The sequence below is a fragment of the Dermacentor variabilis genome, chromosome 3, assembly GCF_050947875.1.
Source record: "Dermacentor variabilis isolate Ectoservices chromosome 3, ASM5094787v1, whole genome shotgun sequence".
NCBI lineage: Eukaryota > Metazoa > Arthropoda > Arachnida > Ixodida > Ixodidae > Dermacentor > Dermacentor variabilis.
This window is the reverse complement of record NC_134570.1, coordinates 79,811,194-79,822,662: the sequence shown is the minus strand read 5'-3', so window position 1 is coordinate 79,822,662 and position 11,469 is coordinate 79,811,194. Positions and strand designations below refer to the sequence as shown.

Genomic DNA, 11,469 nt, shown 5'->3' with positions numbered 1-11,469 from the left:
TCTTCGGAGGCGCATTCATTCACAGCTCGACGAAACTTCGCTTTAAGGTGTGTTCGCTTCCATGCTGTCATCTAAGCCTCACCGTTCGGACGCCATATCCGAAAGAATACCATTCGGGAAGGAATCAATTCAGAACATACTGCGACAAGCTTATTATACATCTGCAAAAAAGCCATACTGCTTGCCATAGATGACGTACCTTTTTTCCTGCCCTTGCATTTTATGTTTGTATTTCTTTATTGTGATAGCAAATATTTGGACAGTTCAGGCGCATTTCTGGCGTCAGCATCGCCGTGAGGTTCCGTATCAGTTAAATCTTGTAGGGGTGAGCCGGTGAACACGGTTCAATCTCTCGTGCGCGAGCTAGGAACGCGACCCAGAAGCGTGCCCTCTCCTGTGGTGCGCGCATAGATTTTTTTTCTTTCTCTATGGTGCGCGAGGCAGAAGGGTGAGGCGAGGGAGGAGGGGCGTTCTTCTCCAGCGGCTGCTACGGTGCCTCTATGACCTCCTCGCCCGCCGCTCCGTACAGAGTGGACACAAACGCGGCGTCTACTGCGGCGTGGGCCACGCAAATCGCGGACGCCGTACTAGACGCCTTTTTTGGCGGACGCCGTACGGACGCGTAGCCGGCGCTTGTGTGTCTTGAAGGCGGTCGGCGACGTGGCCAAGTATACGCGCTTGCGCGGGCCTCATTTTCAAAGCGATCTGGGATGTTTGCAGAGTGTGCGTAGTGCCGGTAGCTTCGTATGCGCTGTGCGTTCGATGCTCGTACGCGTTGAAGCGACAGATGCGCGGATGTCAGTCGGCGTTTTCACAGAAAGTTTCCGCTGTCATAGAGCGATGTGTGTTCATGTTTACCTGTGTGCGCGTGGCAAAAACACATTGTTGGCCTAGTTGGTGCAAATCCATGATAGAATGTGTAAGCGCGACTAAACAAGGACGTAGAAAGAAGCAGACACACGGCGACACCGCTCTCTCAGTGTTTCTGTCTGCGTCCGCGGTGAAATCCTGGCCGTCCAGCGCGCCCGCGATCGGGCTGGCAGGCTAGATCTGTAAGTCCTTTCGTGGGGTTAGCCGGGTGCGCGTGTAATCACGTTTTGCTGGACCGAATACGAGTTTATTCCCTCACTCACTCACTTGAGTCACGCTTACGCATTCTAACATCGTTAATTTAGTTAGTAAGCGAATGTTTACAAGTTTATGCGGCCGATAAAACTTCTTACAGCTATCTACAAATTTGCTGTCGCAATCGGTGCTTCACCTTTCAGACAGAACAGCGAATTTCTTTCATGGCGTTCCCTGTGCGTCGTCGTCGTCATCATCATCATCATCGTCATCATTATCATATTATTATTATTATTATTATTATTATTATTATTATTATTATTATTATTATTATTATTATTATTAGTTTTTTTTCTGTGTTAAAGGTTGAGTTTTTTTGTGCACGTATTTTCTTCCTTACTTATGATCTGTTCCCTTTGTATTCTTTTATCTTTTGTTTTCCCGCTGCTGTTCGATACTTGAACTACGCCCTGCCTGCCCCCCCCCCCCCCCAGGGTCTGGTGGGAGTGTTGTCATTTTCACAACCCGTCATGATCATCATCACCGACATAAAGCACGAGACAATCCAGAAGAAGAACGTCCTCCCACGCGCTGCACTGCGTCGAGTGTCGTCGCATATAGGCCTGCAAGCTGTCCTCAATCCTCTCTGTGCTGGTCCACTGCGAGCCGGCCACCAGAACAGCCCGATGGCGGTGCGCATTTCGGAAAACACTCGGCCGGGCGAAAAGGCCTGGATGCTGGTGGTGCACATCCTGCTATGTGCGGCTCCATCCGTCTGCTTCAGCCCGATCCTGCTGCTGCACAACACGGTGAGCGTGAAAAGCCGCTTTCTTTGTTGCTCTTTTCCAACAAGACTACAATGTAGCCAGAACCAGATTACGAAATAGGGGAACCCGGTGGGTGGAAGGTGTAGTGACCCCTACACGGCCGAAGGTGAGGCCTAACTTGCATCAACGGAACGGAGCTCCGCAAGATGGCATGTGGTGAACGGACTCAGTCCTAAGAGTGGGGAGAAAAGAGAGAGATAAAAATTGCGGGGTTTTACGCGCCATGAAACACAAACTGGCTTTCGAGTCCTGACAAATTGCAGGAACACCCTGACACTTACCCATAACAAAACCAGTTCATATGTGTACACGCGACAGAATCGAGTTTTGCAATAAACACGCATAATTTTGCCGTGCAGGTGATTTTCTCAGCGGGTAGCGGTTAACGCCTTTCGTGATGTCTTCATTTCGCGTTGTCTTTAGGACGTTGTCAAAGTGCTAAGTATGCAGACAGTCAAGGGAACGCGCAGCAAGTGTCCTAATGGATAGTTGTGGCCGTATAACGTAAAACTATTCCAATATGTTTTTATTCCAATCTCCTGGCGTCAAATTTGCGTAACCGCCGACGCAAGCATCGCGCGGTCACCCGCAGGGTTGTCTGAATAAACCAATCAAATGCGCTCCTCGTTCATAGGAGGTCACTTTTGTTCGCTTGAAAAACAAACAACATTGCCTGTACTTAGCTGCTTGCCTTATCTAATTGGCTCACAAGAGGTGAGGAGCATACTCAAGTGGAGAGCGATGCGATGGGGCCGAGCCACTGCACTGAATATCGATAACCGGATGAAGAGGGTGGTGCCGGCGTCTGCGATTGGTCCGCTTTCTCTTACTTAGCTTGCGGTGGCTCGTCGACAATCGCGGCGGCATGCAACGGAAGCTTAAGAATGACGCTAAAATGGATCCTCAGCAAAGAAGAGTTGTCATAACGAGGTCGTACACGTGCCGAAAGTTCTCGAAAGCGTTACACGGCCAGGCAAAATGTTTTGATACACGCAAATAAACCCATGCTCTCCAGCAGGGGCAAGTAGCCAGTGCCGGAGCGATCGGCGGCAGTCATCTTTCATTCCTTTCGGAACGGGGCTGCCTGCAGCTATTCAGAAGAAAACTCAGTTTTGTTCGGCATATTAATGCATCTTTAACGCGTAGACGTCACTTTGCCGCGGTAATATTTTGGGGTTTTGTGACGTCGCGTGAGAGCCAGGTGAAATGGGTGAAGCCCGAAACCTTTTGACCAACAGCCGAGGGTCAATGGCGAAAAGGCGTCGAATCAGAAATAACTATTTTTGTTTTGTTCGGACAAATTATGCATAATCAGTGTGTACACGTCATATCAGATGAGGCGCTATCGCGGTTTTGTGACGTCGTGCGACAGACAGTTGAAGTGGGGTGGTTCAAAAAAGTTTTTCATCAATCGCGGTGGGCTGATTGCAAAATTGGAATAGAAAAGTTTGGAATAGTTTTACGTTACAGCGCCCCTGGATACGCAGGGATGTCTGCCATTGCCATGAATGTACGTGCACACGTGCGCATAAGTATTGTCATCGTAAACGTGCCGTTGAAAACGCCGTGCAATTCTGCGTGAAAGTGAAATTGACTCGCACAGCGACACGCTGTACCACCCCTTGGTCATAGAGCCTCTAAATGTAATCCGCGATCTCATTGTGTAGAAGTCCGGGAGCGCGTACTGCCTGCTGGTGGTGCTCAGCATGTGGCTGCTGCGGCTACTTCCGCTTCCGGTGGCGACGTGTCTGCTGTCGCTGCTGCTGTTTTCGCTGATTGGCCTTCACACACAGGACGCTGCCGCCGCCGCACACGGATTCGGGGTGAGTTCCACGCGCAGCGTAATGACAACCCGCGTTTACTCGATCAACTGCGAAGCGTGGTATCGCCTTACCTTTCGTGTATATGGTGAATGTTAAGCTTTGTGAATCAAGTTGCGAAGCTGTTCGCTCGATGCAGCTGTTTTGGCGTTGGTCAACTTGATTGTGAAGTCGTTGCAGTGTAGTTTCTGTCCCACGTACAGAGATAAGTTCGTTCAGCCGATTAATTAAAACTATAATTCCCAACTCCCGTAAGTTATACTTCTCAAATCCTTCGTCTCTGCATTCAGTTTACTTGTAACCATTGTAAAACGGAAATATCGGACGCAACTTTACAGATGTACCGGTGAGAAATTTGTCGCCCATTTCTTATCAAAAGATAGAAGCCATACCTTCGACTGTATTAAAGGGACACTAAAGGTTACCAGAAACTCAAGTTAAAGTGGTAGAGCAATGTTCTAGAACGTCTAAGGCGTCAATATAATCGCGAACAGAGCTTTAGTAACCGAGAAATTGAGGTAAATGCATGACACGATTTGAGACCCCCCAGCGACATTCCGGTACTAGCCCGATGACGAAAGGTCTCCTCATAATTTGTGTTACTAATACTCAACTACTCATATTAAAAATATCATTTCATTCGATTATAAGCCGGAAAAAATGCTACTTGTCTACGTCTATTCGATTCTAGGAAAAAATAACATTTTGACGTTACCCTTCAGTAATATGGGTGTTCGAAAGGTTTCGTTTTCGCTCGACTCTGCGCCGCGCACGCTTTGGAGTTTCAGTAGTTTCGTTATCGCGTCGTGCTGTGAGGGTTCTGCTCGCGAAACTTTCATTTGGAACAAGCAGCGAGAATGCCACGTCCATGTGATGTCGTGGGAAGCCCTCGTTGCTTTCCCGCTCCGGAGAGCCGGTGTCGAGGCCGCCGTCGTAGTACGCAACGACGCCGGCAGTGCGAGCCCTCAGAAGCAGGTCGCGCTCGTCGGTGCTCAAATCGCTGAAGTTGAGCCCACCATCGCGAGCCAATCTGTCGGTGTCAGGGTCCATTGCGACGAGCGTCGAAGTTAGCGTCATAGAATGAAGTACCAGCTTATGGGCGTCTTGCGCTGGAGTGTGAGGTATAGTAGCGGCGCCTGGTGGCGGTGCGGGAAACGACATCTGGGTCGTGCCAGCTTGGGTCGTATTGAGCCCTGGCTGTGGCGAAGCACGTTTCTAGGCCGAGTTTTGCGTCGATTCGCACATTTTTATGCCCTGTTGCGAGTGCGAAAAGGCTCGTCGCTTCTCATAGACCACGCCGACCACGCTGCGAGCTCGCTGCAGCCTATAGTTTAACGAAAACGGACTCTCCGTGTGCCGTGGGACGTAACGTGGGACGTAATTCGTTTCTCCTTCCGCTAGCCACCATACTCCCGCTTTCGCTCTGCTGTCGGCTCTGTCTTGGCTCTGTTTCTGGCCGCGCGTTCGCGTTTTGCGCAGAAGAGCCGTAGCGCCGTCTGCGGACGCCGTCCTACTCACCGATGGCGCAACGTCACTATGAGACCATGATGTCAGTTCTCCTCGATCGGAGGGCGGGCGATTTGAACTGCGCTAGAGGTACGCGGACGCTTCAGAACGCATTTTCTCTTAAAATAAGTCTCTTCTTGGCACGAAACAAGCGTTTCGAGGTTTCTGGGATGGTATTTCAACAGTCCACGTTGACTTAATAGTAACCTTTAGTGTCCCTTTAAGTCTCGACAGTTAGCGCACTGTTTATGCATTCTTATGCAATCTCGTCACGCCGACTGCAATGAAAATTTGTCGCGCGCACTTCCGCAGGGAAGTTAACAACGCGCCTTTGTCATTTAGCGGCAGACCTCTGTCATTGTACGCGGTGCACACCGTCGCCCTCCACCTAACGGCACCGCCTCTCCACCGCGCCCTGCGCGTGGGGGCCCCGGCGCGCGCAGGTTGACTCGGTGCTGCTCATCGCGTGCTTCTCGCTGTTCGTGGCCGCCGACTCAACGACCTTGTCCCTGCGCACGGCCCTGTGGCTCCTCGGCGCATCCGGGGCTCGCATACGGCCCCTCGTGATCGTTTTCATGACGGCTTCCTTCCTGGGCGCCCTGGTCCTGCCCGACTTCCTGGTGGCCCTGGTGCTCAGCTCGGTGCTCGAGAAAGCCGTGCTCCATCTGCGATGCAAGTTCGTCTCGCAGCAGTTTCGATCGCCGAGCCAGGCAAAGGCACGTGTTCAGCCTATGGGAAGCCGTTTGAAGAACCGTACCACCCTCGCAGATATGAAATGAGAAAAGTTACGCAATGGTTACAGTAATCTTGAATCCTTTATTTCAATGACCCTTTACTGAGATCCTTAAAAATTCTACGGATATTCTACAACCTTTCAATGGCTTATTCGTAAGTTCTTTATTGCGATAGGAATCATTTGTACAGTCCAGGCGAACTACCGCCGCTGTCGTCGACGTCGCTGTCACTGTCGCCCTGATGCTCCGTACCAAGTTCGAATGAGATAGCATCGCGGGCGCGAGCATTATGCTGTGGGTGTGAGTGAAAGCGTGCGAGGGTGGACGGAAAGCATGGTGACTCTATCTTGCGCGCGCTAGCGAAGGCGGGCATAAAACGCACCGTCTTCCATTGTGCGCAAGGCCGCAGGTGGGTGAGGCGGGAGGGGCTTTCTACTTCAGCGGCGGCTGCGCATGACGCTTATGAGCGCGGCCACACTGGCCCCATCTTGAAAGCCATCTACGGTGGGTACAGAGTCTAGGCACGCCCAGGACTGATGGCTTCGTGTGCGCTGTGTTCTCGCCGCTTAGTTCGTGATGAAGTGAAAGGCACACGAAGGGCAATTCACTCGGTACTGCTACAGCTTTTCTGACCCCACCTTTTCGGTAACGAGTGTCCGTGGTCGTCGAGCGAGATGTGTTCATGTTTGCCTTTGTGCGCGTGCAGAATGCTTGTTAATTTAGTTAGTTAACGAATTTTTACAAGTTTATATGGCTCATAGAAGTACTATCCTTACTTCGTGTAGCTGTCTAACATTTTGCTATCGCAATTGATGCTTCGCCTTTCGGGCGAAACAGCGACATCTTTAGTAACCACTTCAATTCTTACGTGAACAAGTCCTCCGCGGTTTCATTTATGTACTCCTAGATGCTGCAGGACAAGATGTTCGATTTGCTAACAAAAACTACACTAACATTAAGACAATCTGTAGGTTCTCTATTCGCCTCTAGAGCACACTGCCTTCTCATAAATATGTATTCTTGGCTATATAATATCTACAAACTTTTTGTGGACAAATGTTGTTAAAAACATTATTTCCTTCAGCCTACTGTGGATGATGGGGACTTCCTGGCTGATTGTTTGCAGAAAGTCTACAGATACGCCAAGGCTGTTGTAAAATTTATGCATTAAAAGTAAAAAAAAGAAAAAAATACATTCGCAATGTTCTAACAGACCTATATAAATACAGTTTTTCGGGTACTTGACTTCTCTTTTGTTAGCAATGTCTTCAATGTCTGATCACTGAATTCACATAAACGACGAAGGCAAGAGCGTGAAATTACGTTCAGCGTGGGTTGAACTATCTTGCTGCGATGCAAGAGACCACCGACTTCCGAGAGGACTTGACCTGCTCGGCCCAAATTCATATTTGATAAAGACGTACGGTCTTGAAACATTCTTGTTTATAAGCCAGAAGGTCATAATTTTGCTTCAGAAGTAACTTATACAGCGCAATAGATCCGTTCGCTTTACGTACAGAGCTATGCATATTAATCTCAATCATGCATTCGTTGCATATGAAGGAGTAACTTATTGCGGTAATTTTGAATGTGTGCCTCAATACTAGAAGGAAACAATGCCTTGTAAAAGCTCTCGTATTGCCAGTGAGAACTCTTAAATTCTATGAGATGATAGTGCGCGGCTTGTTTAAACTACTTGACGCTATAACAGATGTCACCTATTTGAGAATAGAGCTAAGTCATTTACGCAAGTAGCTAGGGAACCTAAGAATGTTAGCAGACAGTATAATGCTCTTGCGAATCTGATATTTTAAATATGCAAGGCACGAGGATGTACGCTTGCAGATATCAAGCTCTTTCTTTTTTGTTTCCGTGCCATTGGTCCAGGTTCAGTGTTCAATTAAGCAAGCTAAGAGTGCGTTTTCCAACTACATAAAGCGTATGCTGAATTCTGTGCTGCAATTACAGCTGCAAAATCGCCGGGCCACTCTGTCACCGATCCACTACGAGCGCCTAGTGCAAGAGATGGACAGCATTTTGCAACGGAAGATCCAATCCTCACCGCCGCAGAGTGATAAGTACGTCCAGCGCTTAACGTTAGGAAGGGGGGGGGAGGAGAGCCCCCCCCCCCCTTCTGTTTTTTAAGAAGGGGTTCGGCGTCACTTTGGCAGGCGAACTGTATCACTGTTGCATCTATTCGTAGGTTCATGGCTACTCGCTTCGCGTGAATTAGCTGCGATGACACTACCCCTGTTGTCGTTGTCGGTGATTTCAATGTGGATGTGTCGGCACCGAAAAGAGAGCGGTTTACGCTTTCCGTGTTGCTGACATATCCCTTGCGATGCCACAGCGATCCGGCCCAACCGACCACCCAGCGGCGTACGTGCATCGATTTAACATTATCAAAGAATGTGAGTGCAGTTGCGAGTGAAATAATGGCCACCGATGAAGACAATAAATGAGCGTGCGTAGGATCCGTCACGATGACCACCCATCAATACAATAAATGAGTTTCGTAGCTTTGTTCAAAATTATGTGTCACCTCCGTGTGTCGTGTGCTAAGCAGCTTCGCTGGTCAACCACCATCACAGAGTGCAAAGGCTCATGATTTTTTAAGTACCATCTATTCGGTAAGACATCAGTAGCGGCAGCACTCACCCAGCCAGCAGTCATTGTCGAGAAAGTCCGGAAGAGGATCGCAAAGAAAGCTTTACTTAAAAATTCGTAATACTTCGCTTGTTCTTGCAACTATTTGTCAGAATTAAATTACGGATTGCGACTGCCCTTATAGATTGTCGGTGTGATAGTTTGTGTTTATATGCTCTTTAGGGCGTGGGGCAGTCCAATAGTCTTGGGACGAGCAAGTAACCGTTCTTATTCAACGAAGTGGCGGACGTAAAAGATGTCCGTGGGAGCTCTACATATTATGCAACTACTACTGAAGTTTCTACTGAGACCATCACTGCTATATTGAACGAGTTCTACGGAAGTTTGCCAGGCTGGATTAATAAAGTCACTGACACCGAGAAGTATACCAGAGTGTAAATGTTCTTTAACTGTTACACCAGCAAAGATGCGATGAACGCTACTTTCTTCGAAGCTGGGAGGTGGCGGGTTCAAACACCATGCGGTGTATGTTGTGAACCCACTACCGGTGAAACCGTGATTACGTGCAGCTGTACTTCGCGTCTCTGCGCGGAGCGCGTAATTTGCCGCACGGCGAACTAGCCCTGGTGGTAGCTGACCCCTTCTTTAAATACTTGGTGCAGATAATAAACAAGTCTTATACGTAGCTTGTAGGTAAACACACAGCCCCATCCCTTCCCACCCCCACCCCCGCCATTGCTGCCTTACTCCCAGCGAGATTGAGCCAATACCCTTCTCGGCTTAGCGTAGCATGCTTTCAGTCGCACCCACAGCACACGGCGTGCGGCTGATATGTTATCGCACTTGGATCTTATCCGGAACTTCACCGCGACGCCGACGACGACGTCAGAAATGCACCTGAAGTGTCCGTATAATTCGTATCGCGGTGAAATATGTCCTTTAATTTACTGACGCCCACGAATTAAAATCTAGAATGTGACCGCAAAAGAGACCATTGCACCGTACACGCAGTCTGTTTCGACATTCGCCTGATGTGGCACCTGCACGAAAATGAAGCGAATAATTTACAAAGGAGTACACCATTCATTTCACCGTCGGCCTATAGGACAGTACGTGCGACAGTATTGGCGCTCGTAATGTCTATGCACGCTGTGTGGGGCTGCGTTTTTCTTTTTCTTTCTTTCTCTTTCTTGCGGGGTGCGGGGGAGGGAGGTTCGTTCATGGGATTGGACAGGAAAGGAGTGCGCCACGGGATAAATTTACGTCTTTTGACTTGAGCTTCATGTTGTATTGTGCACAGCTGGTACTTGTGAAATACGCGAAAATTACAAAAAACTTTTGCTGTTGCGAATAGCGACCATTTGATTCGAGGACAGATTGAACCAAATAGGACAATATTGAATCGGTTACTCGGAGATTTCGAACTTTCGCACACATCTATAGTTGTAAAGGAGTGAAAACGACGACATGGAAGGTCGATGCCGCCCACGTTCCGCCTATGCAGCCGCCCCACTATGCATTCTCGCTCACAGGGACAGCCCCGAGAAGCCTGCCGCCAAGGCGACCACGCGCAGTGGAAGGGAGCGCGCCACTCTGCGCAAGATGGCGTCCGTTATGGCGGACATCTGCGGCCGGTTCACGTGCGGCGCCTCCTGGGCTGCGCTGAAGAGCCAGAGCAGTTCGCCCGACAAGTCGCCCAACACGACTCCGCCGCAGGCGAGCGACGAACAGCCCACGCTGGTGACGCTGTCGGTGCGTCCGGAGTCCACCAAGTCGGGATCCTCGCCTTCTACGTCGACGACGCCGGCCGTCGCCTTGTTCCGCAAGGACAGCCCCGGTGCTCGGAGCTCTCCGCCGCCGTCGCCGTCTCCCGGCAAGATGCGAAGAAACTCGTGCCCGCTCTCCGCGCTGCCGCCCAACGTCACCGAGCGCCTGTCGGACCTGACGACTCGGAGGGCAGAGCGGGCCAGCACGAGCGAGCTGCAGCGCAGGAGATCCTTGTCGGATCCCCGGAGCCCGAGTCGCCGTTCTACCAGGTCGGTATTCTTTACCTCGGAGTGACTCGCCGGTACCAATCAAGGGCATCCCGATAGATTGCTTCGAGGGATAACAAAAAAAGCGTGAACATAAGTTCTTTTTATGGAGCTGCTCCGAGAGGCTTTCCTGGAGAAGTATATATCGTCGCATTGTTGTGATTAGATCGGCGACAACAGTGGAGTGAGTTCGCATACATAAAGTCGTGTCTTGCTCCGAGCGACAACTCGGAACAGTTTTTAGTCGGTTAAAAACGGGCCACAGGAAAAAGCGAAACAAGTACGCTTGTCACTACGACAGGACCGTAGCCGCCGCATGAACGTCCCTTTAATGCCAAGCATTCTTTGCCTGATCCCACGCACTTCGCGGTAAATAGGCAGGCAAGTAGGTAGACCGATACGAAGGTTCCTGCCTCGGCAAATTTCGGACATCTGCAGTAAGAAAGCAATCCATGATCGACAGTGGAACTGAGCCTGTGCCTTTAAACGCAGCAGCCCAGTGCTTTAATCAATAGACCATGATTGCACGCATATGCCTGTCGCTCCAAAACCGACTTGCTCTTTGAGAAGTTTGGCACGTGCGTCACGTGCCAGTTTGTCGTCTTGTTTCCTAGTCAGAGCTCGCATTTAATACTAGGCTACACCCCTCGTCTTCGGCATTGGCCCTAATTCCCCAGTACTTTCATCGTATCAGATAACGCTACGTGGAAACTGTGCGCCATTGTACCACCTTCAGGATCGTCGCTGGTCAAACAGGTTTCAACGTTCCATCGCGAAAGTCATCGCCGTTTCAACATGCTGCATGACATAGCCGTAGGGGTGACGGTGGTCTTGGATGTCACGGTGACTATACGAAAAAAGAATTCATTGGATTTGG

General features: G+C 49.8%; 1 protein-coding gene across 3 annotated transcripts in view; it reads left to right on the top strand.

Moving 5' to 3' along the window:
* Positions 1-1,573: 1,573 nt before the first annotated feature.
* The window catches only part of LOC142575933 (uncharacterized), a 38,182-nt gene continuing 28,286 nt past the window's right edge, over positions 1,574-11,469 (top strand). For all 3 annotated transcript variants that reach the window (XM_075685740.1, XM_075685741.1, XM_075685739.1), the window contains exons 1-5: positions 1,574-1,874; positions 3,560-3,715; positions 5,662-5,934; positions 7,921-8,030; positions 10,092-10,595. In XM_075685740.1, the coding sequence (XP_075541855.1) occupies positions 1,596-1,874; positions 3,560-3,715; positions 5,662-5,934; positions 7,921-8,030; positions 10,092-10,595 (1,322 nt within the window). In that variant the 5' untranslated portion in view covers positions 1,574-1,595. The remainder of the gene's footprint in view (positions 1,875-3,559; positions 3,716-5,661; positions 5,935-7,920; positions 8,031-10,091; positions 10,596-11,469) is intronic.